Consider the following 27,290-nt stretch of genomic DNA (forward strand, 5'->3'; position numbering starts at 1 on the left):
GAGCCTCTCTTACTCCTCCACTCTTGTCTCGGCTACATCCATACCACTGCCGCCATGCAGCCCCGGGTACGTTTCAACGCGAAAGCCAGGCGGAGCTCTCATAAGAAGAGGCAAAACGTGTAAATGACAAGCCGCGCGAGACGGAGGAGCTCCCTGATCCGAATGCGACCATAGTGGTCCCCAAAAGCGAGGCGGAGAAGGAGCACGAGAGGAGAAGACGCTTAAGGGAAGAGGTACGCACGGAAGCCCATTCTGTGACGGCTCCATTAACATAACTATGCGCAAGATGCTTGCGGAGTCTAACTCCAAAGCTAGTAGCAAGAAGAAAAAGAGACTGGACAAGTATATTGTCAGTATTCGCAATGCGTAAGAGGAGGAAACATGCGTATAACTTTATATACAGGAGAAGAAGCTGAAGCAGGAAGAACGTGTCGAGTTGTTTCAGAAACTATCGTACGTCCTGCGGTCTCTCAGCACCTTTACGCGCTCTCCAACACCTTCCAAGGAAGAGTCAGGCTCAAGGGACGTCTGGTCTCAACCTGCAGTCCTCTGCAACTCTTGGCACTGGTCACCCAATCACTCACCGGCAGCGTTTGGATGAGCAAGAAGACAAGGAAGTCAGACGAGCCATGGACGGGAGAGCCGGAACGACCAAACGACGTCGCCAAAACGCCCTTGCATCGTCCGCATACCCGAGCGATCCGGAGGCCAGTGGGGATGACATGGACGTAGATGTTGGCGGTGGCGTCCTGTCAAGAACTGAGGAGATGGAAGACGTGCCCGAGGGCTTGTCGCGATCAAAGCCCGTCGTAATCGTGGACTCCGGGTTCTCCACGGCTGTACAAGACGATGAGTTAGACGAGACGTCGTCTGCACCCGTGGCCGTGGGCAGCGCCCTGAAACGCAACGCGGATGGCTCATTTATCGCACCAAAGGTCTTCAAGAGGCAACCTCGCAATGCCAAGGTAGTACCATGAGATTGTCTCTAAGATCGCAATTTAACTTTCGCTCTAAAGGGCGTGTTCGGCACGTGGAAGACCAAATCCACGAGAAGAGGACCTACGGAGCCAGACTCCGACACTTCGTTCGACAGTTCTGATTCGGCTTTCGATCCAGATGAAGAACATGACGATGCCTCAGACTCGGAGGGCGAGCGCGGGAGCTCCGAAGATTCTTCTTCATCTGCGGATGAGGAAGGCGAAGACACATCCGCGAAAACGCTTGAAGAGGAGCCGCAGGACAACAAGCGCAAACGTCTGGGCTTCAAGGAATGGGCAGTCACACAACTTAGCGCAGCTAAGGGCTATGTTGCACCTCCATCTCGTGAAGATACGTCAGAAGTACCCCCGGAGAATCTCGAGCATCCGCCACCACCGAAGAAGAAGCGGAAGAAGACTATTCCAGACGGACCTACGGAGATGCGTGGTCCTCTTGGCGAAGTTCTGCAACTACCGAAAACTTCCCTCGCCGAGCATATTCAGAAGACAGCTTCTGATTCTTCGGGGAGAGGCGCAAAAGGACGCAAGGCTATTGCAGTCTCTCGTCCATCAGATGTCGAGGAAGCGAGATTACTCCTCCCAATCGTCTCGGAAGAGCAGCCGATCATGGAGGCAATTTTGCTCAACTCTGTTGTGGTCATATGCGGTGAGACTGGAAGCGGGAAGACCACTCAAGTTCCTCAATTCTTGTACGAAGCCGGCTTTGGAACACTGGGAAGCGGTAAGACAGCAATTTCCGTCATCCCGAATGTTTCTGACGTTTTCGCACAGACAACCCAGGAATGATAGGCGTGACCCAACCAAGACGAGTGGCCGCAATGTCGATGGCATCTCGTGTCGCTCACGAGTTGTCCTTGACATCCACCAAGGTCTCTTACCAGATCCGATACGACGCAACAGTATCATCGTCGACAGTCATCAAGTTTATGACTGACGGTGTCCTCTTGCGGGAGTTGGCGACGGACTTTCTTCTCAACAAGTACTCCGTTATCATCATCGATGAAGCCCACGAGCGGAGCATGAACACAGATATTCTTATAGGCGTTCTCAGCCGTGTGGTCAAATTACGCGAGGAAATGTGGAAAGAGGGCAAGGACGAAATCAAGGTGCGTCACAAAAATGTTATACCCGTTTGTTGTCACTAATCATAGTATTTGATCAGCCTCTACGGCTTATCATCATGTCAGCCACTCTACGAGTTTCCGACTTTGCGGAAAACACGGCTTTGTTCTCGTCGCCTCCGCCAATCATCAACGTACCCGCTCGACAACATCCCGTTACCGTCCACTTCAGTCGTCGCACCTCTTCGGATTACGTATCTGAGGCGATCAAGAAGACCTGCAAGATTCACTCTCGGCTGCCTCCGGGTGGTATCCTCATTTTCCTCACTGGTCAAAATGAGATTACCGGTGTTTGTAGAAAGTTGGAGGCGAGATACGGGAAGAAGGCGCTTGAGGAGCGGAAGAAGTCCAGACAGTCTCTTCAATCTCGACTGAGTTCGCTCGCAACCAAGTTGGGAGAAGACAGTGATAAGGGTCGCACCGTCGCACCAGCGCATGGTGAGGACGTCCTGTTAATGAGTAACACAAGCTCACCATGATCACAGCCGACGTCGAAGCCGAGGACCTTGACTCGGCGACTCTCAGCAAGCGGATGAAGCCCTTGCTTTCGACGTTGATGGAGAGGTTGACGCTGAAGCGCTGGAATCCGATGACGAGGATGGAAATGATGAGCTGGGGATCGACACTGAAGAGTCAGACGGTGCGTCCATGCCACTACCGCAGCCCCCCCGAAAAACCGAGACGTTTGCTGCAGTTCCGATGCATATTGTCCCGCTCTATGCCCTCCTACCAAGTGAGAAGCAGATGCAAGTATTTCAGCCCCCTCCAGAAGGGACTCGGCTCGTTGTCGTCTCCACCAACGTCGCCGAAACCTCTCTCACCATCCCGGGCATCCGCTACGTCGTCGACTGCGGGCGCGCCAAAGAGCGGCGGTACGACGTTGCGAACGGCATCCAAGCTTTCCAAGTCAGCTGGACATCCAAGGCCTCCGCCGCACAACGCGCCGGCCGCGCGGGACGTACCGGCCCAGGCCACTGCTACCGCCTGTACTCGTCCCCACTGTTTGAGCACTACTTCGAGCAGTTCGCGCAGCCCGAGATCCTCCGTATGCCCATCGAGGGTGTCGTCCTTCAGATGAAGAGCATGCACATCGATGCCGTCGTCAACTTCCCGTTCCCAACTCCCCCGGACCGCACCAGCCTGCAGAAGGCCGAGAGGGTCCTCACTCATCTTGCGGCCCTTGCCCCGGCCGCGGGTGGACTCAAGGTCGGCGGGGCCATCACGGACGTTGGGCGGACGATGGCGCTGTTCCCGCTTTCGCCCCGCTTCTCGCGTATGCTCGTGAGTGGCCGACAGCACGGCTGCCTGCCGTATGTCATCGCGATCGTGTCCGCGTTGTCTGTCGGGGACCGTTCCTCAGAGAAGAAGCGCTGGAAAAGGAAAAGGAATCGGACGATGAAGACGAAGACGACGAAGAGCTCCGCCATCTGACCGGCGATGCTGCCCGCGCGAAGGAGGTGCGGAAAAGGCGACGCAAAACATTCTTTGAGTCGCAGAGCTCCATTCGGCCTTGGGAAACTCGACGAGCGATATCCTGCGCATCCTTTCAGTGGTTGGAGCGTACGAATATGCAGGTGGTGGACACAAGTTCTGCGAAGAGCACTTTGTTAGGCCGAAGGTATGCAGCCCCCCGGGTTTTCTGTGTCACGATGCTGATCTTGTTCCTCAGGCGATGGAAGAGATCCATAAACTCCGTGCGCAGATCAGCTCTATCGTGCAAACCAACTTCCCCGATATCTCTACCGGCTTCGAGTCAAACATACCCCCGCCCTCCCCTCTCCAACTCAAGGTGCTCCGTCAGCTCGTCGCCGCCGGCTTCATCGACCAGATCGCCGTACGCAAGGATATAGCGAAAAGGGTCGCACGGAGGGTGCCGGGACGCAATACACGACCGCGCGGGGCGTCGCGTACCGTGCGCTCGGCATCCCCGACGAGGATGTTTTCCTCCACCCATCGTCGGTGCTCGCGGGTGGGTCGCCGCCGGAGTACGTAACATATCTCGAGGTCGTGAGGACGAGCAGGGTCTATCTCAAAGGTGTGTGTCCTCTCCCACCCTCTTCTGCCTCTTTCCGCATCGTTCTCCCGGTCTCCCTCGCGCGCGCATCTCGTTCCCGCTTCCGCGCGCACGCACAGCCACACCCGGCGCGCGCAGCAGGAACTGGTTCTCCGCCCGGGCATCGCGCCATCCTTCCGCGACCTGCCCTTGCTTTCTAACGACGACGCCGGCTTTCTAACCCGCATAACGTGACTTACATGGACGCACGTTACCTCGCCCCGCCCCAGTTCGACCCGATGCTGACCGACGCCGTTTCATTTTGAGGCCTCACCGTCGTCAACCCCGCCTGGCTGTCCGCGCTGGGCAAGGCCCTCTGCACGTACTCGAAGCCGGTCACGAACAAGCACGGCGAGCGAGTCGTCGTCCCGCGCTTCGGCCCGCACGGCTGGGAGCTCCCGCCGATCAAGGAGACCGAGGCGGCCAAGTCGACGTGATATACCTCCGCGGCGATGTCACGCTGGGACCACCGACCGGAGATCGCGGCGGGCGACGTCGGGCTTGGTGGCGGCCAGCCTCTCGGTCCGACCTTGGTTGTGCCTTCCGCACCGATCGCGGGTGGCGAATCATATGTACTGGACGCCGGGCGATTGCGCTCGAGGAATTGGGGGTTTGGATGCCACGGCATCCGGCCCAGCACACGTCCAGCGAGACCCGGGTGACAGGTGACGGCGGCCGTCCCAGGGCATGATGGGAGTGTATACGGGATGGTTCACGTACGAGTTCGGTAGGTGATGGATGGTACAAATGCTCGATTTCTTGTGGTCTACATGCTACACGATACAAATATCGTACCTTCCCAAAGATTTACCTTCCGTCACAACACGCCGGGCATGATCTGATCGGGATGACGCGCAGCTTGACCGAGCCGTTGTTGCGCAATATGCGAAGCGTTATGTCGCCTACAGTGATCAACGGCCGGCTTTCTGCGACACCGCACCTCGAGGGACAGTGTGAGAGCATGCTCATGCCGAATACGTCGACGCAGAAACGTTGCCACCACGACCGGTCCAGTTGATGTCTATCAGAGTGTCAGTCACCTGTTCAGGAGCATGAAGGTAGCAGAACGCACGGATGTCCTGGCCGAGGGGGAGCTTGGAGTTCTCCTTTCCAGGGACCACCTTGAAGGTGTGGGCGCCGAAGTAATCACGCTGCGCCTGGAGAATGTTGGCAGGGACAACCTCGCTGCGGTAACCGTCGAAGAACGAGAGCGCAGTCGAGAACGCGGGGGTGGGGATACCCCAAAGCACGGCCTGCGCAACGATCCGACGCCAGCCGGGCTGCGCCTTGTGGGCGGCCTTGTTGAAGAAGTCGTCGAAGAGGAGCGACTCGAGGTTTGCGGTCTTGTTGTACGCCGCGGTGATGTCGCCAAGGAAGACGGACTTGATAATGCACCCGCCACGCCACATCTGCGCAATACCGGCGTAGTTAAGGTTCCAGTTGAGCTACGAAAGCTCGGTCAGTATCGGGTAGAGGGTGAAATGCCTAGACGGGCGTCAACACGAACCTCCTTCGCGGTCTCACGCATGAGCATGAAGCCCTGGGTGTACGACATGATCTTGGACGCGTAGAGAGCCTGCTCGAGATCGTCGATGAACTGCTTCTTTTCGCCCTTGAACGGCTCCTTTTGGGGACCCGCGATGACCTTGCTCGCACGCATGCGCTCCTCCTTGAGACCGGACAAGCAGCGGGCGAAGACAGCCTCACCAATGAGGGTAACTAGCGCCTGGAATGAATAGGAGGCACAAATGGTCGTGAGACGGAAGACTGACCGGGCATGCCGGCATCGAGAGCCGCAATGGCCGTCCACTTCCCGGTACCCTTCTGACCCGCCTTGTCAAGAATCTTGGTGACGAGGGGCTGACCATCGTCATCCTTGAACTTGAGGATGTTGGCAGTGATCTCGATCAGGAAGGAGTCGAGGACGCCCTTGTTCCAAGTCGTGAAAATGTCCGCGATCTCGTCTTCATGGAGACCAAGACCACGCTTAAGGATATCGTAGGCCTCAGCGATGAGCTGCATGTCACCGTACTCGATACCTTGGTGCTCATATATGAGAATGGGATTGGGGAACTGAGCAGAACGTGTGAATTTCTCTCACCGTTGTGGACCATCTTCACGTAGTGGCCGGCACCGGTTTCACCGACCCAGTCACAGCAGGGCTCACCGTTGACCTGGGCGGCGGTCGCCTGGAAGATCTCCTTGATGTGTGGCCAGGCCGCGGGGGACCACCGGGCATGAGAGAGGGGCCATAGCGGGCACCCTCCTCACCACCAGAGACACCAGAGCCGACGAACAGGAGGCCCTTGGACTCGAGCTCCTTCGTGCGACGGATGGAGTCGGGGTAGTGGGAGTTACCACCATCGATGATGATGTCACCGGCCTCGAGGTGAGGGCTGAGCTGGGCAATGAAGTCGTCGACCGCAGAGCCGGCCTTGACGAGGAGGATGATCTTGCGGGGGCGCTTGAGCTTGGCGCAGAGCTCCTCGATCGACCAGGCGCCCTGGACCTTGGAGCCTGTGAGGTGAACGGAAGGATGAGCGGCTAGGAGGGACCGGCTAGATAACGCGTACTGACCCTTGGCCTCGTTTGCGAGGAAGTTGTCGACCTTGCTGGTGGTACGGTTGTAGGCGACGACGGTGAAGCCCTTGTCGTTCATGTTGAGGATCAGGTTTTGGCCCTAGCGGCGGCAGGATGAGCAAAGGAAGGAGGTGAACAGGGGTGCGCGTACCATGACGGCCAGACCATGAGGCCAATGTCACCGCTGGAGATGAAAGCGGTGAGTGGGAGAAAACATGGAAGGCAGCGCGCGACGCACACAGGAGCGGCCATGGTGCAGTAGAGTGTATGGCGAGGAGGTGGTGGAGAGGGGGAGAGAGGTGAGGCAGCAAGCAACGATGGCGATGAGATATGTAATCCGCGATGCCCTCGGTGACTGCGAATCCGATCCCTCACTCTGACGTCTTTGTCACGCCGGCCCGACTGTACGACCTGCCGCGCCGTGCGACTCGGCCGAATGCCTTGCCCGGTGCCGTCCGACTGCAACAGCCAATCGTCCGCCCTGTCTTCGCACACTCCCCGCCGCGCCCTCTCGGCCGCGCCCATCCTCCACCTCCGTGCGCCCGCCCACCACAGCCACCCGCGCTGGCCCGTGCGTGTGCTCCGCCCCTGCCGCCCCTGCCGGTGTGGAGTACAGCTGCAGGCCATCGATAACGACGCGTCGGGGGGCCGGCGCGTCGCGGTCACACACTGCCCAGCTGTGACCGCCCGCGTCTGTGACTACGCCCGATTGGCCCGCGGCATCGGCGCCTCCGGTAATTGCAACATATAATCGCCCAAGTTCCCTGTCGCCATCCGCGCACCGCAGTGTGGTCGCCTTGTGCCGCACCGCAGTCAATCCAGAACCCCTTCCGCCCACCAGTCCGCCGCCGCTCTCACACAGGCCGCCGCCTGTTCTAACATCCACGCCCTAGGCGCTGAGACCCCGGAACTTGCCGAAACATGCAGCCCCCTTCAGCCTTCCGTTCAGCCTATCGCAGTGAGTCACTCATTGGTCCTCGTCCTTGCGCATCTCCGGTCCGTCTCTTCGCTGCGACCTTCCATCGTCTGCGGCCATGGCCTCCACATTACGCTCTGCTCGCCTCGCCCTCTTGCGCACCCCACGGCTCTCCCAATGTCCCTCGCGCGCCGGCAGGCTTGCTTTCGCAAGATGGAACTCCACCCTTGCACAAGACCCAATAACTGGCGAGCGTGTCCAGCTTCCGGATGTGCAGGTGTGCATCTGTTCCCGTCTCTTCTACCGGTCATCCAACCAACGTCTATGTAGCCTTCATTAGTTCAAATCACTAAAACCAAGGATCCTAAACCGGTTCCTTCCCCATCTGGTCTCGTCTTCGGCCATACCTTCGTGCGTCGTTGTTTGTATTGCTTTTCACGCTTGTGTTCATTCGTTCCAAGACGGACCACATGTTGACTATCCCATGGCATATTCTTGAGGGCTGGGGCACGCCCAAAATCATGCCTTGTGAGTCTTTCCCTTCGCGCAGAGAAAGTCTCCGCTATATCCATTCCGCCAGATGCGGATCTTGCCCTGCCCCCAAGTGCGACCGTCTTCCATTATGCCCACTGTCTCTTCGAGGGCATGAAAGCATACCGTGACGAGTCCGGCCGTGTGACACTTTTCCGGCCGGATATGAATATGAAGCGTATGAACAACTCCGCTTCACGAATTGCCCTGCCTGTAAGCACCCCGTGTCATCCCGCGCTGTCCACCTATCGATGACTTCTCGTCCAGCAATTTGACGGCGAGGCCATGATCGACCTTATGAAGCAGCTTATCCGCTTAGACAAGCACTGGATTCCCAAACAGCCTGGCTACAGCGTATACGTCCGTCCCACTTTGAGTAAGTTTTATTGTGCCAGCCCTTGTTAACATGTGCTCACCTTTGCTGGATGTTGTCAGTTGGTACCCAGCCAGCCCTTGGTATCACCCCTCCTAAGGAGGCCCTGTTTTTCATCATCTGCAGCCCTGTCGGCCCGTACTTCCCACAAGGATTCAAACCCATCGCCCTTTACGGCACGACCGAGTTCACGCGCGCCTCTCCAGGAGGTATCGGCGCATACAAGCTCGGCGCAAACTACGCCGCCGGTATCGCGGCGCAGAAGGTGGCCATGGCCAAGGGCTACGTCCAGAACCTCTGGCTCCACGGCCCAGAGCACTACATCACCGAGGTCGGCGCCATGAACGTCTTCGTCGCCTTCAAGCGCCCTGGCGGAGGTGCGTGTTCTTCTCGCCGTTTCTCATGCGCCGGACTCCTGGCTGACGACTGCCATCCCCGCCAGTGACCGAGCTCGTCACGCCCCCGCTCGACGGCGTCATCCTGCCCGGAGTGACGCGTGACTCGGTGCTCGCGCTCGCGCGGGACCACGCGGAGGGCAGGCTGCAGATCCCAGACCTCACCGACGAACTTGTGATCAGCGAGCGCCAGGTGACGATGGGGGAGGTGCGCGACGCGGCGCGGGCGGGCGAGGTCGTCGAGTTCTTCGGGGCGGGCACCGCCGCGGTGATCAGCCCCGTGGACCGCATCGGCTACCTGGGCGAGGACGTGCACATTCCCACTGGGGAGGACGGCATGGGCCCGCTGTCGCGGCCGTTGTGGAAGTACCTGACGGGCATCCAGACGGGCAAGATCGACCACCCGTGGTGCGTCGAGGTCACGAGGGATTAGGTCGACTCGAATTGGACTCTAGTTGTGCTTGGTTACAACCTATCACTAATCGCATGTCGCTCTGAAGAGCAATACATAATGTGGGCTTTCCGAACCAGACGGGGCGCAGTATGGACATGACGTCATGTCACGAGGACGGATGCTGCTCCATGATCATCCCGCCGCCCGGTTTCTCGTTCAGGTTGCCAACTCACCGTTCGCTCTCATCCTATATCCTCCCGACCTCCCTCATGAAGTCGGCTCTACGAACCCCCCTGAGACTCGCGCCAACATCACGAGCCCGCGCCTCTCAAAGCGTGCAAGCTTCAGCTCCGAGCTCATATGCGAGGTTGCAATGCAACCAGGCCAGACATTACGCCCAGGTGGGCTCGACGACATACCTCGGCCATCCACCAACCACTCCGGGCGCACCAATACCCCCAGGTCCTTCTGCCTCGACTTCTGCAAACACGAACGACAAACGAACCCAGCCAACGCAACCACGACCACAACCGCCAATCGTGAAGTTGTTCGATGCGCGTGTCCTCGCCGAGCTGCAGCAAAGACCCGGAACCTCTCTTCCTGAGCTCATTGAACAGTACATGCGGCACGCCGGTCGTGTCCTCGATGCCGCTCTTCCGTACGAGTCGCGCCCTAACTCGTCAAGGCGGACGACATTCCTAAGTCCTGGAGGGGCGGGTGCAGGGACTGAGGACGCGGACCGGGCTCTGGCAGTGGTCGCGCATGCCGTGCACGATAGCACAGGCATGCACCGCGTCACGTACAGCTCTGCTTTCGCGCTGAATGTCCCGGGCACGCCGGAAGGACAGGCGGTCTACCTGACGTGCGCACATACGCTGGAAGAGGTGAGTAGCAACAATCTGTGCCATCCTCTCGCGCGCCTGTCGGCATGCTTGCATGGAAACAAGTCTCGTTTTCCAACCCTCGACTCCCCACGTACGCACTCATCAAGCAAAGTGCTCACGAATGCTCCCCACCAGATCCGCCACGACCCCGTCCTGCGCACGACCCCGATTCAATCAGCTTCCGCACCCTCCTCTTCCCTTCTGTCGGGTTCCTTCGTGATCTCAGGCTCGTCCGCCGCGCCGACATTCCACCCCGTCGCCGCGGTTTTGTCCGCGATGCACCGTGGCGACCTCGTCCTGCTCGCCGCGCCCGCCCCCGCGCGTGCGTGCTCGCTGCCGGTAAACCCGTACCCCGTGCGGCCCGGGACGCGCGTGTGCGCGCACTTTGTCACGGACCGCCCGCCTGCCGAGGGCCAGGACGCGGAGGGCTGGACACCATGGGTCGGCGGTGCGTGGAGGAAGTGGGTGCGGGGCACCGTCTTGGGCTACCGAGACTATGCCGGCAGGGAGGCCCAGGTGAGCACCGGTCCGCCCTCCCACCTCCCATCATCACTGCCTGTGGAATGCACGTTCGCTGTAGTACACGAGCCCTCGCGCGCCCTCGCTCGTAGCTCCGCGGAAGTCACAAAGACTTCGCAGGTGTTCGCGTGCTGCGCCTCAGTCTTGATGAACCCGCCGACCGCATTCGCCATGCTGACCCTGAGATGTTCTTTTCAGCCGGGAACGTACGATTCGCTCGCGCACCTGCACTTCGAACCGCCTCCCACAGCCGGCTCTAGCGGTGGGCCTATCGTGGACGAGGAGAGCGGATCGGTGATTGGCGTCGTGCTAGGGACGCAACTCGTGAGCCAAGTGGAGGGTGTGCGCGGCTGGGCTGCACCGGCGGAGATGATATATGAAGTGAGTAGTGTATTCATTGAGACAGGCTCGACGGCTTATCAGAGCGTAGATGTTTAGTCTCCCTGGTTTGGAGCCGAAGCATTGAATTCTGAAGACGGCTCTGACACTGACAGCCCCGAAGCAAGGCCGCCCAACCAGGACTGAGAGCTACTTATCTCCAGGGCTCCGTACGTATGACTAGATCCAGGGATCGCAATGTCGACATTCGGAGACCTGCGGGATATACAACCTACTTTTCTTGAATGCGCTCGGCGACGAACGCACATCTACACAGGGTTTCGGGATGTGATACAGCAACCGCGAAGATTGCTGGCTGGAAGGGAAGCGTTTGTCCGGCGGAGCATGGAGCCGATCGTCCATTGGCGGGTTACGCGATGAAATTGGGTGGTCTGGCAAATCAAGTCGGAGCTCCGGACCCTGGGTTTCTCCAACGCGAACGCCGCCGACCGGAGCGACAAAGGTGATGGCTCGTTGGAAGCTTGGCCGCTCTTCCTCTTGCACCAGCCTCCGGCTCGAAGTCATCTTTGATATTCCGCACTCCGTGCAGGCGTATCACGCGTATCACCCTAAGTACTTCCGACGCGCGGCGGGTTCGACCGACGCTTTCTGACCGGCCGAGGGCATGCTTCTCGTTCCGCCACCCGCACAGGTCCGGGCGCGCGGAGCGCGCACAGGTGAGCACTCAAATACCCCAACGCCTTGTCGTCTGTGCGCGCGAGTACATGAACATTCGGCTTGCAAGCCTCCCTTCCGCGCACCTTCTCTCCTCGCTAGGCTCGTCCGCCGCACCCTCCAAATTATTGCGGGTCCCGGCCGCCGAATCCCAAACACTGCCCTACTAGCGGGCCATGGCAGACGCGGACCTCGCTACGGTCTGGCACTTGCTCGAGATCACAGGCATCATCCAGTCCGTGCTTTGCGCGCTGTTCGGTGGGTCGGCACGGCGGTGCGGGCCGCGACGCGCGACCGGGCTGACCGTGGTGCTACAGGCGTCTACACGCTTCTCTTCGTCCTCGCGCTGTGGGCAAATCATGGCCGGCGGGGCGTGGCTTCGCGCAGACTGCGGGCCGTCACAATTGCTCTGTGCGTCTTTGCCGTTGAAGTTTCGTTGGAGAAGCTGACTCCCTGGTTTCCGAGCAGATACGTCAACCTTTGCGCACACTTCGTCGCGCGGTCCCTCCAGTTCGACCGCGCGAGGATCATGAACCCTCCTGACAACGAGTTCTTCAAATGGGGGATTCCCTTGATTGTGATTGGAAAGCGAGTGCTCTACTTTGACACGGATCCTCGAGCGCTGACGGCGGTAGCAGTGTCACTACCACCTTCGCCGTAGGTCGCGTCGCATGCTCGAAAGACATTCCGCGAGATCGGGAAGCTAATGCACATTTCCCAGGGACTCTGTTCTGACGGATTGCTGGCGTGGCGATTTTATACCATATTCGATCGGAAAAAATGGGGCCTTTACATCCCAATGACTTTCGTTGTCATCAACGCTCGTCAGTGTTTTTATCACTGCCATCCTGAAGGTTGATGCTGACTAGGACTGCTGCTGTGCGCTGAGCAGTGCTGTGTTGGTCTTCCGACGCGCAACATCTGGCAGCGTATTATCACTACGAACTTTACGAGGACGTGCTCCTCCCCGTCACGCTTCAAATCACTATGGCCTGGGGATGGCTGATGTTCGCCATCAACACTATCTTGACCACTGCCATCGTTGTCAAGATTTTGTACGTCATCCTCAGGCTCGTCGCACAATCCAAACCCTCACTCGCTCCTGCCACAGCTACATCGCGCGCATGAGCCGACAGATGAAGCTCTACAAGACCGTGCTGCTCGCCTGCGTCGAGTCCGCGATAGTGACATGGGTCGGTCTGCTGCTGTACGAGATCTGCTCGCTCGCGCCGAACGGGCACATCGTCGTGAGTCTCCGTCCCGACCGCCGCTCGCTACCCCCGCCGCAACGCCTATCTGACACGCCCGTGGTCTCCGCGCAGACGAACTACGACGTCGGCTACGTCATGGCGTCCGTGATCCCCGACTTCTTCGGGATCTCGCAGTGCCTCATCGTCGTCCGCGTCGCGCTCTCCAACGAGTTCAGCGCCCGCGCGCCGCCGTCGAGCCGCACGATCTCCTTCGTGGTCCCGTCCCAGCTCTTCAGCACCACGCAGAACAAGTGCGACGGCTCGACCGCGTATGCGGAGACGGAGGCGGAGGCGTGCCCGGAGCAGCACACGCTGCAGCCAGTAACTCGCTCTGAGACAGATTACGGGCCAGTCTAGTACTGGTGGGGGAGTTGTCTGTCGGTTTTCCGTCCTGTGTTTCGTATAGATTATCCAGTTCTCTCGGTGTACGATATACGAATATGTCTGGTCTTCGTTGGGGGATTTTAAGTCTCGACGCAACTTCTCGTACCTTCATACTAGTACCAGTCGTCTTAATAGAATAATTCATGAGCTGTAGATGAGGAGGGAGCTTCATTTATCGCTGGCAGCCTGTGTAACATGGAGGCTGCGGGCCTACATTGACGTCAGTTAACGAGGCGTGTTGTACTATGGCTTAGAACACCACTTCTTGTGGTACTTCCAACCAGGTGTCCGACACGGAACGCAGAATCGGGGAGTTCGTACTTCGAGCATCGCGTCCGCACTCCATCCCTCCCAAAATACTGACCTGCAGAACTCGTCCTCGTCAGCCGCGATCCGGCGCACCCTCTCCAACACACCCTCAACCAGCCCATCCGCGTACGTGCGCAAATCGTCCTCGCGAATGAGCAGCGTTCCCGACAGTTTGCAGTCCCCGCCCTCGTCCACTACCTCCGGCAGCACCTTCCCGTGGTATGTAGTCCAACGCGCGCTCCGGCGAGAACACTTCCCCGCCGCACGAGTCCTCCCACTGCGCCTTGCCCAAAAGCAGGGACACCCACCGCATCGACCCCTCGAAGCCCGGCAGGTGCTCGGTGACGTCTGCTTTGTGCTCCCTGAGGTCCGGGCGCGGCGCATACTTAGCCATGAGACAGGCCACGCGGGGAACGATGTTGATCCTGCCGACGGCGGCGTCCGCGGGCGGCAGCGGACTTCGTGCCCGCAGGAGGTGCGCAGGAGGTGCGTCGCAGAGGCGGGGAGGGAGGCGAGGACGCGCGGCGCGGCGCACATAGGCGACCGGCGTGGAGGCTTGAAGCTTGGAGGTCTCGCAATGCCAGAAAGCGGCGGCGAGCGGGCGGGGGACGCGTCCGCCGCGCGCGCGTCGCTCGATGTGTTTTTCACTCCAGCCGGAGCCCGAAGGTGTCGAGGGTGGTGCGGGCTTGAGGATAGGGTTATGACCGGGGAGGACGGCGTCGAAGGTGGGCTGGAGGGTTGAACGTTGAACGTTGATCTCTAGAAGTCGTGCGTGGGGAAGAGGGGTTTCGCGGCGGGCGGGCGTTGAGAAGAACGGGGCCAAGGTCGTGGACATTCAGGATGGTAAGCACCTGGGAGGCCCCCCTCCTTGTAATTATGCTGCCCGCACACCCCGCGTGGGAATGATGAGCAGCTTGGGGCTTGGGGTACGGGCGGTCGATTGGGGTCAATGGAAACTCTTAACTATCCCATTGTCGTTCGCTAGACAGCCTCAGCCAGACGACGATGCCCCCTTCAACGCCTTCTGTGCAGCTGGAAGCTGTGATTTCCAGCTTTGTCGGCAATTGGAGCGGCAAGTTAGCAGGTTTGAGGTGCGCCAACCTGATTTCTAGACCGAGCCAGAGCTTATACATATGTCCCCGCCCCACAGCCATGATGAGGTGCTGCCTTCTACTGCTCGGGTCTTCGTCGAAAGTTCATCCCATTTCAGGCGCTTGCATCTGCGACGGCAATCTGTCAAATCATGCAATCTGTCCCCTCTCAGCTGTTCGCTGCAATGAACTTGAGGACACCTATCAATCGCTTTCCTGACGAAATCCTCCTCATGATCTTCCGCTGGGTGACCTACGATGATCTACACGATGGTCCCTCCTTCTGCCTCAAGCATGCAAGCAAAGACTTCCGACTCGCGCAGCTCAACTTGCAGCCTCTCCTCGCCCTCACATTCATATGCAAGCGATGGCGCTCTGTCGCCATCTCATCCCCTCATTTGTGGACTCGATTCGACTTGACCTATAATACCACTCGTGCGAAGATGTTCATGGCCAGGTCCCAATCTCTTGCTCTCTCTCTCCACCTCAACGGCTTCACTCCTGCTCCGGAAAATATCACCACCCTCTCCAAGCGCCTGCGGCGGCTCGATGCGGCTGTTCCTGGACTACTGCAATCAAAATCAAATCCGCCTCTCTGGCTTACTTCGCAGGAGATGCCCCAGTTGCAAGTCCTCAACCTGTTCATTGAATCCCCCTACGACAGAACTCTTGAGCCTGCTCAAGACCCACAATTCTTCATCCTTCTCAAGAAGCCCGTACTTGCGTCCCTCAAAGCGCTTTCTCTGGCAGAGCTGACATTCTGGTATCCGGCCAACAAGTTCCCAACCTCACGCATCTCTCTCTTGGGTTTGACAACGTGGATGGAAACATGCTCCTTTCCATTCTGGCAAATACACCTCGCTTAGAGCACCTCCATCTCTGTGGACTACCAGGCATGAATGATCCAGACCCACTCCCGCATCCTGTTCCACTCATCCACCTCCGTTCCCTCACGACCTACAACTCAGATGGATACCTCGTATACGATACCTTGAGCGAGGTCGCCTTCCCACCCTCAGTCGCCAGTCGACACTACCATTCTTGCGATATGTGGTCTGATTCCACAGGATTTCTCCGCCCCTATTTCCCCTATTCAGCACCTCCTACCGTTCTGCCAGCGGACGATCTTTTTTAGATGAGTTTTCGCTGTGCATCCGCGGAATATTTTGGTGAAGATTGCCCCATACGCTGTTTCCTCAAGCCTGCTAGATCGACAGTGTCTGAGGGCACCAGAGCGTCGGATCCCGCCTGCACTGGACTTCCTTCATTCTGGCTTGACGGAACAAGCGGGGAGATAGTAGACTCTCATAATTCCTTCTTGGGTGACTTCCGCGAAACGCTCGCCTCTACGCGACTCGTCGAACTCTCGCTCGAAGTGTTTGATTTTGGCGTCGCACAAGTCACCGCGCTGCTCAGGGACATGTCCCCCCTCGCTTCGCTCGTTCTACGTCTCCTCCCATATTCGGATTGCACTGGCTTCCACCTAGGAGATTTGGGTTTCGAGGTATACATATACCCACAGGTGTTCCTCCGGGCCCTCCACTCCCTCGCAGACACCCTTGCCCCCGCCGCGCCCACCCCCGACCGCACCGCACCCCGCTTCGTCGCATGCCCGTCCCTGCGTACCCTCAAGATCGGCTCCTCCTTCCATCCCGACTACCCCTGTCGCGGGGCACGCTGCGCTCCGAGCTGTCCGGAGGACCGCAGCGGCTACCTCCCAGCGGTTGCGCGCGCGTTCAGACGTCTGTCCGAAGCGCGGGGCCGCACGCTCGACTGCCTCGCGATTCAGCCCGTTCTGGCCGTGGCGACGGCAGACGCGGAGGGCGTAGAGCGGGAGAAGGCGCGGGCGTGGGCGGCGTTCCAGGACGAGGGAGTGCCGGCGCTGGCGCCCGGGTTCGTGGTACTGGCACCAGGGGAGGCGCTGTTCCCGGAAGTCCCAGACCCGGAGGAGTGGAGGGTGGATGGGGAGGATATGTATTGGGATGTTGGAGATAGCAAGGCTAGCGTAGATCACCCGCTCTTTTTCCCGTAGCTGGTCAAGGAGTGTCATGTGGGCTTGCGGCGAATGCGCCACTATGCAGAAGCAGTGATATCCTGTGCGTGGTCACGTAGTACTCGCGCATATGAACGATGGTGTTCTCTACATCGCCGGGGTGTAGCAAATTTTGGCGCTTGAGGCCGCGCGGGTCCCCAAGCGCTTATCGCTTCTTCTCCTTTTGACCACCACCATGCTGCTGCAGGTCCGATTTAGTATAGCATGCGCCAGCAGAAGCACCATCGGTGCTCAAATCAGAGTCTCAGTTGCTGTGGCAGTTGCGCAACGTCCACGGTGGCAATTTCAAGCAGGTCGCCCGTGTGGAAGATGTCGCTGCGGTAAGTCTTTGACACCCTTCCGCGCTGACTTCTCTGAACGATGCGCAGCGCTCTACGAGGCCAGCCCTTAAGGCTCCAACGACGGTGACGAGTCAGCCTCTCACCCCCTTCTTCTGCCCGCTCTCCCCATGGCCCCCGGCGACCTCGTGAAACATCGATCGGGAGAGGACATGGACTTGCTGGCACTGGTTGCGTCTCTCAGCTTGGATGATGTGGCAGACGTCCAAGGTGGTACTAAGGGCAAGGATAGCCATAATACGCTCAGCGACGAAGAACTCGCCTTTCAACTCTTCGCAGAGGAAGCCTCCGCGTTACAGACCACGACTTGCGACATGGTCTTCGCTCGCAGTCTATATCAAGCACTAAGCTCCGACGCGGAGCTCATAGAGGAGTTGGAACGTGCGGAGGACGTTGCTCGTGGGGACAGGGATATCGCGAGAGCTCTCGCCGAGGGTCGACCGCCCACCAGGACGAACACGCCGAGACCGTCGATGGATGACTCTAACAGGCTGGTTGTTTCAACCCAGCCAAGGATATCCTCGACACCGGTCAAGTATGTAATCACCCTCTCTCATGCTATGCGTATTTGACGTTTACTACTTAACCAGGCCAATCGCTTCGACCCCCTCTTCTTCAAAGAAACAACTGGCAATCGCCAAAGTTCCGTGAGTCTTTCACCGTGCATGTATGCATACCTCGTCTCATTGAAGCTGGAAGAACCGAAACATGCGTGATCTGCCGAGACGATATCCGCGGACCCGTCATTCACGCCCCGTGCGGCGATCCGTACGACATCGCCTGTTTCGTTGATCTTTGCCGCGCAGCGACAATCGACGAGTCGCTCTTCCCTCCTACTTGCTGCCGCCGGCCTTTCGACCTCACCGCCGTGCGTCAATATCTCAATCGCGCTCTTGCAACCCTCCTCGACAAAAAAGCCATCGAGTTCGGCACCGCAAACCGGGTCTACTGTCATCGCCCAGCCTGCTCCGCCTTCCTTGGTGCTGGAACCCCGTTTCCTACTCGCATCCACTGCCTTTCCTGCTGGGCGGAGACCTGTACCCATTGCAAGGCGGCAGCTCACGACGCTTCTCAAATATGCTCAAGCGCCACCGACGAAGCCGTGCTCGCGCTCGCGGGCGAAGCGGGGTGGAAGCGCTGCCCGGGATGTGGGCACGTTGTCGAGCTCACGCACGGATGCAACCACATGACGTGCCGGTGCCGGTACGAGTTCTGCTACGTATGCGAGGCGCGCTGGAAGACGTGCACGTGCGAGCAATGGGACGAGCAACTCTTGTACAACGCCGCGGAGCGCAGAGTGGAGCGACAGCAACGGCTCGAGGGAGGAGCTGGCGCTGGGAGGGCCCCCGCGGTCCCAGCTGTGGCGCTTCGGCCCGCCTTTGACTTCAGACAAACCGTCTTGCGGGAAGCTGCGAGGCTACGAGAGAACCATGATTGCGTTCATCAGTGGCGGTATACTCCTGGGGCCGGCAACTGCGAAGGATGCGGGCATCATCTTCCTTTGTTCCTATATGTACGTTGGCCCATTCCATATCACAGTAATACTCTCTCATGTGTTTTCTTCACAGGCATGCGCATGGTGTCATTTGGCAGTCTGTGCTCGCTGCCGGCGTAACCGTATACTGTAACGTGAGATCGTCAACGCGCACGCTGTAATGTTTGAAATTGTGACGACCCAACTTCTTGGAACCGTGGTTCAGGCGTTAATGTGCAAAATAGTAGCAGACTCTATGTTGCCTCGATGGTCGCTCGGAAGTTGTTGCGCACAGAGAAAGCATGCCGCAACATGTGATCACGTCGGTTGGCCCGTGGCGGGCGGTGAAATGTCTGAGTACGAGAATGTGTCCAACGGGACGGGCTCTACCGCTTCGAGAGGTGCCGATCGTGGCCAGGCTGCTCTCACCTTGCCGTTCCTGCCCAGACCCGCGGCCCGCTTAGCACTCTGAGGCGAACGTTCGCCGCGCGGAGATTCCGTTGGAGCTCAAGCTCGAGTAAAGTACTCACTCCCTCCGCTGTCACCGAGTCGCTTCACTTGCCAGATGCTGATGACGAGCACATGGTCTGCGTGCGCGCTTCGCCGCCGCGTTGGGCGCCCTGGTCCCGTGGCACGGTGGCAGTGGCGGGCCTGGCGGGTGCACGAGCACGATCGAATTCAGACCGCCCGCTGCCACTCCGGCCTCATATTCCTCTCGCCCGCCCTCGCCCCGTGCGCCCTCCCTCCTCTGTCTCCCACCCCGCATACCCGCGCACGATGGCTGACGCACTTGCACCCCTACCCACGACGGAGGCGACCAGCCCCACTGCGGAGGCAGTCAAGAGAGCCAAAGGTCTCCGCGCGCTCCGGACCCGCGTCTCGCTTCGCCGCTCCTTCAGCACCAAGCACAGCTCGCACTCGACGCCCAACCTCCTCGAGACTGCCCCCACGCACACCGAAGCGCTCGGGGAGGACGCCGCGTCTCCCAAGCGGGCGAAGTCTGTCAGACTTGACTGGCTCAAGGCTGCGACGAAGGGCGGCAAGAAGACTGGCAAGAAGGCCAAGGAGGAGCCCGTCGCCGTCGCCCTCGACGCCACGCCCTCGTCCGACTCGTCCGCCGACGCAGCGCACCCAGACCTCACGGCCATTCCGGAGGACGACCCCCCGGTTGCCGCGGGCGGTCCCCACGAGCCGGGCGACTCTGGAGCGGATGTCGACTCCCTCGCGTTCAAGATCCAGTCGTTGCTCTTGCCCGGCCCTCCGTACCTCACTGCGCCCGCGCCCGCGCCCGCTGAAGGCGTCGCGGACGCCGCTCCCTCGAAGACGCTCTCAAACGCGCGCATGTTCGCGCTGCTGTCGGACCCCGAGTTCATGCGCGGCAGCCTCTCAAGCTGCCAGAAGAGCATCTGGGCGTCGCTCGACAACCTTCGCATCGCCACCCTCAAGCAAAACCTCAAGCAGAGCGGGACGGAGGAGCTCATGGTCGACGACCCAGAGAGCATCATGCTCTACGGCCCGCTCCAACCGGGAGACGAATCCGAGATTGAGCTCGCCCGCTCCCAGATCGTGTCCGTCGACGCGAACGGCACTGTCGTCAAGATCATCTCCGACAGCGCCCTGGGAGCGTCTTCGTCGTCCGAGGCGCCCCAAACGAGCGTCGCCACGCCTGTCAAGGCTCAGAATTGGGATTGGCACTGGCCGTTCTACCACGGCGACAAGCCCGGCGCGTCCACCCCACCGACCACTGTCAAGAAGCTTGTCTGGCTGCCTTCCACGACCAAGCTCTCCCTTCAGGTCATGTGGTGGGGGTACAGGCTGTACGTGCCGTCTATTATTTATGCACTGGAACGCTGGCTCACGTTGTCATATCAGCTGGCTCCCTCCCCCAGTGATGGCCCAGCTCAACAGCAAAGAGGCCGACGCAGTCAAGGTCGCCTCGCTGATCACGACCGCGCTCGGCTGGCTCGTCGGACACGTCCCGGTGTCGCTTATCCCGCTGCCGCTCATGCCCGCGTTCCAGCTCGTGAAGGCGATCGTGCCCTACATCGGCTACATCGGCGGCTTCATCTCCTGGTCCTGGGGCGAGATCCTCAGCTTCGACAAGGGCCACGGCGTCACCCTCACCTCCACCTGGCTCCTCCCCATCGCGCTCATCCCCGGCACCTGGCAGGACGCGGACGTGCCGAAGGACACCACCCCGGCGACGACGGCGCCGAAGACGGCGGAGCCTGCGCCGTCGACGCCCGCGGCGCCGCCGCCATCCTCGAGCGACGAGCCGAAGTCCGCGCCGGCCCCAGCTCCAGCTCCGGACCCGAGTCCCCAGACCTCCGCGCCGACATCGCCTGCGCCCCCCGTCGCGGAACCGCCGGTCTTCGTCTCCCCTGAATCTCCTGAACGTGCACCGGTCTCCCTCCCGGTGCCGGTCGACATCCCTGCGATAGACGCTGTTGAGGAGTTCGCTGTTGAGGCGCAGCCAGAGCCTGAGGTCGCAGTCACCGAACACCCAGAACCCGCCGTGGAGGAGCCTGACTCGATTACGGTCGAGGAGCCTGCCGCTGTCGAGGTCGAGGCAGTTGCAACTGAAGCGGCAGTTGAGGGGGTCGCTGCGATCGAGGTCGAGGAAGAGCACCAGGAAGCGCACCAGGAAGCGCACTCAGAAATTGCGGGGGAAATAGCAAAGTAAGGATTTGACATGGCCTCTTCTGGATCCAACGACATCACGACCACGATCACGCACTCACGACTCTGATGACCCGGAAGGTATACCCACTTGCCTGTGTGACTTGACAGACTGTATCTTGGTAGGACCGCGACGGATAGACTAACATCGACGTAATCCATCTATATCCCTGTATCCACATCGCATACACATCCAGACGACATCGTCGCCGAATGCATGCTCGCTTTCGAGACCATTACATCGCTTTTTCCAAACTTCTCGTGCGGAAATGCTACCGTCCTGCTGACCTCGGCACTTACGCAGGTCCAACCGGTCGGAGAGTCCACAGCCTCCGCCCCTCCGACTGGTACTTAGCGAACCCCAAAAACGGGTGGTCAGTCTCCCGCCTCTGTGTCCACTTCGATAAAAGACCAAGCCTGCTCCCACTCCCACTCATCAAGGCCTCGTCAGTGCCGAGCGCTGAGCGACCCGTACGGCCAGACGGCAACGTGAATTTGGCAACAGAGTGACCGGCGCCTCCGAACCCTTCTCTCCGCCCAGCTCAGCTGTGCACCGCTCCCATCTCTTGCCTTCATCCCCACTGCCCGCCAGCCCTGCGGCTACGGCCGTGCTCGCCTTCGCCCCGCTCGACCCCCGCCGGGTATCGCCGAGCTCTTCGCGGTTGCCTGGTCCCTCTTTGTTTATGCATCCATATTCTACTGGTCTCCTGCTCCATCCTTCGACGCTCTTTTCCACGTTCCTTTTCGTCCGCCAAGCCCCCCGCAAGTTACACTGCAGCACACACATTCAAGACTACGCCAAATGTCTACCTCCTCCTCAAGTGAGATGGCGGCTCGGGAGGCCTCTCAACTTCCACAATCGTCATCATAGCCGTTGTGGCGGGTGCGGTCCTTATCCTCGTCTTCGCCCTCTTCGCCTGGCGCCTTCTCGCTCGCTGTTGCCGCTCCTCCACAAGCAGAAAGGTACCCCTTCCGCCAGTACAAGATCTCGCGCGCCACCGAGAACAACAGGTTGCCGCTTATGCAGACCGCAAGAACGACCGCCCCACCACTTGGGTCGATCCTGACCTCCTTCACCCTCGCATCTACTCCCGGGCTGGCTTCTCGAGCGGAAGTAGCGCTTCTCTCATCCGCGGTGCGCCCGAATTCTCTAGCCACAGTCCAACCAGGGAAAGCAGCTGGGCCCTCGATGATGCTTCCCGCGAAGGCTCGCCACATCCTCTTTCACCTCCCACCCCTTCCTATTTGCCTTCGGGCTTCAATCTACACAACAGCATGTCGAGTACGGCCAGCTTGGAACAGGATGTCCTCCCCGAATCTGGGTCAGACGTGCCTATGGTAGCCTCGCCCTCCGAGATGACCCACTCGGTCGAATCCTCGAACGACTTCTCCAGCATTCCACCCGCGCGTCCTCGGCCCCCACGCACGTCACGTTCGCGCGTCCGACAGATGTCCCTTGCGTCCTCGTCTGTGCACTCCCTCCACGGAGACCCACATTCAATCCACAGCAACATTAACATCGTCCTCCCCGCTCCTCTTGCGCCCGAACTCTACCCGTACGGTCAACATCCCCTCGCCGACTCCATGAGCATAAGCTATCGGCAGAGCGTGTTCAGCGACGGCGTCACGCACGGTGGTGTCTCTGACAGGAAGAGCGTCACGGACCAGTGGCTGCTCGCGGGAACTCGGCCGCCGTTGCACCTTGGCCCAGCTATACTGGTGAGCATTCTGCCCTCTATCTGTTCCTTAAAGTGGCGTGCACGGTGCCGTGTGCCTTTTGTTGTCGTGCTTCCTACCGTGGTTCATGACGTCCGTGGGGCGACGGGGCCGCACGGAAACCACGACGCCGCCATCATAGTGGTCGGCGAGTGGGAACCTGCGGAAGAACGACGGCAGGGCTGCGTAAAGGGATGGGTGTTCTTAAGGGTTGTTGAACACCCGTTTTGTCATGTCGAGCTCGTCGTTGGTTCTAACCCTGCTGGATCTGGGCCTAGCACTGATGTTGTAGCTACCCTAGCCACAGGCACAGGCATCTATACACACATGTTCCATCGGTTTTTTGATACTGTTGGTTCGCAAGCTGCTTATGTAGCTTTCACCGATATTTGCTGTCCCATTATCGTTACCTCCTGGAACCAAAATGCGAGGCCGTGACTTTGGGCTCCTCTGACAATATGCTACTCAATTATGGCGTGCCCCGGGACTCCCAAAGGGCCGAAACCAGCGCTTCACTCCTGCATCCTAACCATCATGCCCGGCGCCCAGCCTTTGACTGATCCACAAGCGGACGATTCCTGTGTGCCGACATATGTGCGTGAAATCTTCCCTGCCCGTCTCACTACCAGCTCATTACAGTCTCAGCCCGACTAGTGGTGCGCGGATGGAAAGGAGGCCTGCAAGCAATCGCGCTTGGTTGCTTCGCTGAGAGGCTTCGTTCTGTACTCATTGGAAGACCTCCCTCCAGGAAAAGACCCTCGTTTCGTAAGCAAGAAATGGTCTACACCAAATGGCGCACCTCCCAGCGAGGGGGTGCTGCCGTGGGCGAGGCACGCGATAGGGGTACAACGGAAGGCGTTCAACCTCTGGGTACGCCATCTTTTACGTCCTCTACTCAAATGCGTGACGCCTAGCCTCAGAATCACGTCGCTCCGGCCAGGGATCTTTCTGGCAGGGACGTCATTCTCAAGACAGTCGCGGGACGGGACTGTCGAGAATATGCGATATCCAAATTCCTGCTGACTGCCGCGGATTACGCCGACCCGTTCACGTTTCCTTGCATTATCCCCCCTCTGGCCGTCCTGGATACTCCTTACGACTACTCGATCGTGTGCATGCCAAGGTGTGTTTGACAGCGGTATATTTCGTTCCCGATTAACAACTAAGCTCAGGTCGTCGGAGGTGACTTGGTTAGACGACGTTGATACTCCTCGCGAGTTTCTCCGTATCGCAACTTGCTTGTTGCGGGTGAGTGCAGTCTCGTATCTCACAGTTACATATCTCATGACAGACTAGGGGCTTGAATTCCTCCACTCCCGACGAATAGCTCATCGAGTAAACCGCTCCGTTGTTCTAGAGATTTGCAACGTTGACGATGTGGAACAGGACATCGGCGAATGCAACATGCTTGCCAATTACTATAGGCTGGACAACGACCCCGTCGCGTTGAGGGCCGATTTACGAGAACGTAGGGGTCTAGGCGATGCCGAAAACACACTCGCTTTCATGGACTTCGACAAGTCAATCCTCCTTCCTCCCGACACGCCGTTGACGACTTGTCGTCGGCCGTCGCCGGAAGCCACAGGGGCCAATTATTTTACCCCCGATGATACCGACTATGGAGCACCGTTCTACAACCCGTTCGCGTACGACGTTGCGACACTGGGAAATCTCTTCAGAAACTACTTTTCGGTGTGCAGCCTGAACCACTTCTGGGCTCGTCTTGTCGCTCACCTCCCCACAGGCTATGGTGTCTGCTGTTCCATCACTCGCCCCGCTTTTCGACAGGATGACGACGCACGTAGTGCGGGAGAGGTTCACTGCGGAAGAATCGCTGCACTTCTTGCAGGATACCACCGCAAAACTCTCAGAGGCGGCTCTGGACACAAAATTCGTGTTGGTTCCTGACAGGATATGGTCTGGGGAGTCGTACTAGTCAAAGCTTTCGGCCCGAGAAGTGGAAGCGATACCGGACGCCTTCGGCGCCTTGGTGGGTGCCAATATTGCGTTGGACTTTACGGTACGAGAGAATTTGGGAAGTTATAACCTCTGTGCGCTGTCGGCTCGGGATGTAACGATCCGTGTGTCTGTCTGTAGTCGCGATGTCGAATGTTACCAGACGGTCTTCAACATCCATCAAAGTACTATGCTGCGGGCAGACCTTCGCAAAAATTCGAGGGCTATACTTACCAGTTGCTTATCAGGGTAGGAAAGAGCTCTGCGCAGTCCCTCGAGGCCTCATCGGCACCACTGGCCCTTGCTGATGCTAGCGACGATAGACCTCGAGATGTCGCCGAATCCGCACAGAACGTTTGTGACTCATTTTTGGTTCCAAGTTCACGCGTCAGAGTCTGACACAGAATGACTACGTCGGAATCGGGGGCACAGGGAACGCAAGAGATAACACGTGAAACATGATTAATCGATTTTCAATCATGTACTATATGAACTCGAAACCTCGGCTCTTGAAGATCAACAGTCATATCTTCAACCACCAGCGTATGGAGAAGAATAGGGTCCCAGGCCAGTGGAACTGTAGAAGCCACCGCACGAGCGGAATCCACCAAGCCTCCGGCGGGGTGCGGTATCTCTTCCAAAACTCCTGGTCTTGAGGAGAAAGTCTCGACCAATACACGTCTCCTGTCGAGATTCGTCGCGCCTCCGTCTCCGGAGTCAGGAACTTGGTATTCAGTGCTTCATCTGAGACCTGTGTAGTGGTATCCTTGAAAAACCGCAGAGCTTCCTCTGCAGTGAACCTTTCATGGATCACATATGTTGTCATTCTGTCGAAAAGCGGAGCCAGAGATGGAACGGCAGATGCCATGTGCTACCGGTATATGCGATATCAGCTGAAGCGCGGAGGACAGACCTGCAAAAGGCGGTCCACGCACCCAAAAATGATACCGCAGGATATTACCAAGCATCCCCACGTCGTACGAGAAGGGATTATGGTATGGAGCCCCTCGCTCAAGATCGTCAGGAGCAAACATCCTGTTGCCTATGGCCTCTGATGACAGCAGGATACATTCCGCCAAAGGTTTGCCCCGAGGAAACACGAAGGCGGCGCCCAAGTCCATTAGGGCGGTGATGTTGTCAATGTCACCTTGACTTCGACGTTCCTGTATGTTAGCAACAACGAGCTGCTTGTCGCTATCGAGCGTATAGGAGTCGGAGAGCATGTTCTGGGGGATGATGTCCTGCTCCGAGCTGTCAGCATTGGCAGGGGCTTCATTCAAGTTATGACGTACTCGGTGGGCTATGCGACGAGAATGAAGAAACTCCAACGCCTGAGGAGCGTGTGAGCGCGTGGGTACGCAACAGCGAGCGTTGCACTTACCCGCAGCAGGCAGCCAGCGAACCGGAGGAATTCGCGAGGAGTGTCGATATCGTAAAACCAATTCACAGTTCCCCATCTGCAAGGAGGGCGTGTTAACGCGTGGGACATTGCGATTGCATATGTGACAGCCGAACTTACCTCGGCATGCACAGGAACGAGTAATGGTACGGAGTATCGAGCACTGCCAGGGGAGGGACGATACACGGAAAGGTGGATGGATCTGTGTAATCGACAGCGTCCAGGAGGGCTTTGGACACGGTGTTTTCCACGCCATGGCGATCAATCACCTTGAGGATCACGTCTCTACCAGAGGGATCCCTCGCAGGGGCGATATATTTCTGCGGTGGAAGGAAAGCACACCTCTGCAACGCCGAGTGAAGAAAGGAAACGCACCGACGGTAACCAAAAAGCCTCTCGTCGGGGTCCTTCCGCACACCTTGCCCACGGGAGCGATTCACCTTCGAGTTGAGGCGCACCGGCCGGTGTGCAAGATCTCACTGGGGTGCACCAATGCGTGAACAATTCCTTCCCTTCATGGGACTGGTCTCTCTGAGCCAAAGAGTAGAGGTTGATACCTCTACGAAGCAACCAAGCACGATTCCCCTCCCAGAACTTGGTTGGTCCATCGTCTGAGAAATTCCACTCAGGATCAAGCATGGGCTGTATCGCACGCGTCATTTGGCGTTGGGACCAAGAAAATGATGGTTCACATACACAGTACGATTCGCAGACATCGTCTGGAGTGGGGAGGTCGAGCATCACGGTGTTGCTGGTGGCGCACATGGGTAGTGGAACGAGGCTGCAGATTCTTGGCGTCCTGCTTGCATCCCAGCAAGCCGTGG

The 27,290-nt window shown here is 58.8% G+C and overlaps 12 protein-coding genes across 12 annotated transcripts; 9 read left to right on the forward strand and 3 right to left on the reverse strand.

Annotated features, from left to right (window-relative positions):
* Positions 1–54: 54 nt before the first annotated feature.
* On the forward strand, positions 55–4,609 carry BXZ73DRAFT_87421 (P-loop containing nucleoside triphosphate hydrolase protein; the record flags this gene model as incomplete). The annotated part of the gene is made up of 16 exons (XM_048024560.1): positions 55–117; positions 141–233; positions 287–349; positions 404–453; positions 506–965; positions 1,017–1,719; positions 1,770–2,104; positions 2,161–2,557; positions 2,605–2,609; positions 2,645–2,759; positions 2,814–3,456; positions 3,480–3,576; positions 3,618–3,737; positions 3,789–3,953; positions 3,977–4,154; positions 4,440–4,609. 16 exons carry the CDS (start codon positions 55–57, stop codon positions 4,607–4,609), a joined length of 3,657 nt encoding a protein of 1,218 aa, XP_047882901.1.
* A 528-nt stretch (positions 4,610–5,137) lies between these two features.
* Positions 5,138–7,004, reverse strand: BXZ73DRAFT_87422 (6-phosphogluconate dehydrogenase; the record flags this gene model as incomplete). The annotated part of the gene is made up of 9 exons (XM_048024561.1): positions 5,138–5,193; positions 5,245–5,617; positions 5,680–5,891; positions 5,945–6,211; positions 6,274–6,435; positions 6,456–6,689; positions 6,750–6,852; positions 6,918–6,936; positions 6,991–7,004. 9 exons carry the CDS (start codon positions 7,002–7,004, stop codon positions 5,138–5,140), a joined length of 1,440 nt encoding a protein of 479 aa, XP_047882902.1.
* A 782-nt stretch (positions 7,005–7,786) lies between these two features.
* On the forward strand, positions 7,787–9,400 carry BXZ73DRAFT_97029 (branched-chain amino acid aminotransferase II; the record flags this gene model as incomplete). The annotated part of the gene is made up of 7 exons (XM_048027231.1): positions 7,787–7,945; positions 7,999–8,079; positions 8,130–8,196; positions 8,249–8,412; positions 8,467–8,575; positions 8,635–8,949; positions 9,015–9,400. 7 exons carry the CDS (start codon positions 7,787–7,789, stop codon positions 9,398–9,400), a joined length of 1,281 nt encoding a protein of 426 aa, XP_047882903.1.
* Positions 9,401–9,981: 581 nt separating this feature from the next.
* BXZ73DRAFT_39335 (uncharacterized protein) lies at positions 9,982–11,230 on the forward strand (the record flags this gene model as incomplete). Its single annotated transcript, XM_048018355.1, has 4 exons — positions 9,982–10,245; positions 10,381–10,761; positions 10,963–11,145; positions 11,195–11,230. 4 exons carry the CDS (start codon positions 9,982–9,984, stop codon positions 11,228–11,230), a joined length of 864 nt encoding a protein of 287 aa, XP_047882904.1.
* Positions 11,231–11,993: 763 nt separating this feature from the next.
* On the forward strand, positions 11,994–13,424 carry BXZ73DRAFT_97031 (uncharacterized protein; the record flags this gene model as incomplete). Its single annotated transcript, XM_048027232.1, has 6 exons — positions 11,994–12,075; positions 12,135–12,228; positions 12,286–12,448; positions 12,539–12,641; positions 12,710–12,872; positions 12,929–13,424. The coding sequence occupies 6 exons, from the start codon at positions 11,994–11,996 to the stop codon at positions 13,422–13,424; spliced, it is 1,101 nt and encodes a 366-aa protein (XP_047882905.1).
* A 445-nt stretch (positions 13,425–13,869) lies between these two features.
* Positions 13,870–14,595, reverse strand: BXZ73DRAFT_74038 (uncharacterized protein; the record flags this gene model as incomplete). Its single annotated transcript, XM_048021972.1, has 1 exon — positions 13,870–14,595. The coding sequence occupies one exon, from the start codon at positions 14,593–14,595 to the stop codon at positions 13,870–13,872; it is 726 nt and encodes a 241-aa protein (XP_047882906.1).
* A 408-nt stretch (positions 14,596–15,003) lies between these two features.
* BXZ73DRAFT_97032 (uncharacterized protein) lies at positions 15,004–16,883 on the forward strand (the record flags this gene model as incomplete). The annotated part of the gene is made up of 2 exons (XM_048027233.1): positions 15,004–15,658; positions 16,069–16,883. 2 exons carry the CDS (start codon positions 15,004–15,006, stop codon positions 16,881–16,883), a joined length of 1,470 nt encoding a protein of 489 aa, XP_047882907.1.
* A 469-nt stretch (positions 16,884–17,352) lies between these two features.
* On the forward strand, positions 17,353–18,870 carry BXZ73DRAFT_39160 (uncharacterized protein; the record flags this gene model as incomplete). The annotated part of the gene is made up of 3 exons (XM_048018319.1): positions 17,353–17,781; positions 17,886–18,755; positions 18,811–18,870. 3 exons carry the CDS (start codon positions 17,353–17,355, stop codon positions 18,868–18,870), a joined length of 1,359 nt encoding a protein of 452 aa, XP_047882908.1.
* Positions 18,871–20,057: 1,187 nt separating this feature from the next.
* On the forward strand, positions 20,058–20,883 carry BXZ73DRAFT_26395 (uncharacterized protein; the record flags this gene model as incomplete). Its single annotated transcript, XM_048017733.1, has 3 exons — positions 20,058–20,384; positions 20,469–20,533; positions 20,589–20,883. Coding segments are annotated over 3 exons (687 nt in total), but the record flags the coding sequence as incomplete, so codon positions are not given.
* A 1,337-nt stretch (positions 20,884–22,220) lies between these two features.
* On the forward strand, positions 22,221–23,069 carry BXZ73DRAFT_20151 (uncharacterized protein; the record flags this gene model as incomplete). The annotated part of the gene is made up of 1 exon (XM_048017594.1): positions 22,221–23,069. A coding segment is annotated over one exon (849 nt), but the record flags the coding sequence as incomplete, so codon positions are not given.
* A 1,037-nt stretch (positions 23,070–24,106) lies between these two features.
* BXZ73DRAFT_39250 (uncharacterized protein) lies at positions 24,107–25,047 on the forward strand (the record flags this gene model as incomplete). Its single annotated transcript, XM_048018341.1, has 5 exons — positions 24,107–24,234; positions 24,284–24,359; positions 24,408–24,446; positions 24,498–24,803; positions 24,856–25,047. Coding segments are annotated over 5 exons (741 nt in total), but the record flags the coding sequence as incomplete, so codon positions are not given.
* Positions 25,048–25,590: 543 nt separating this feature from the next.
* BXZ73DRAFT_39441 (uncharacterized protein) lies at positions 25,591–27,105 on the reverse strand (the record flags this gene model as incomplete). The annotated part of the gene is made up of 6 exons (XM_048018377.1): positions 25,591–25,938; positions 26,003–26,308; positions 26,360–26,398; positions 26,449–26,524; positions 26,587–26,786; positions 26,842–27,105. 6 exons carry the CDS (start codon positions 27,103–27,105, stop codon positions 25,591–25,593), a joined length of 1,233 nt encoding a protein of 410 aa, XP_047882912.1.
* Between the last annotated feature and the right edge of the window lie 185 nt (positions 27,106–27,290).

Source organism: Epithele typhae (assembly GCF_022376455.1).
Source record: "Epithele typhae strain CBS 203.58 chromosome Unknown BXZ73scaffold_3, whole genome shotgun sequence".
Taxonomy (NCBI): domain Eukaryota; kingdom Fungi; phylum Basidiomycota; class Agaricomycetes; order Polyporales; family Epitheliaceae; genus Epithele; species Epithele typhae.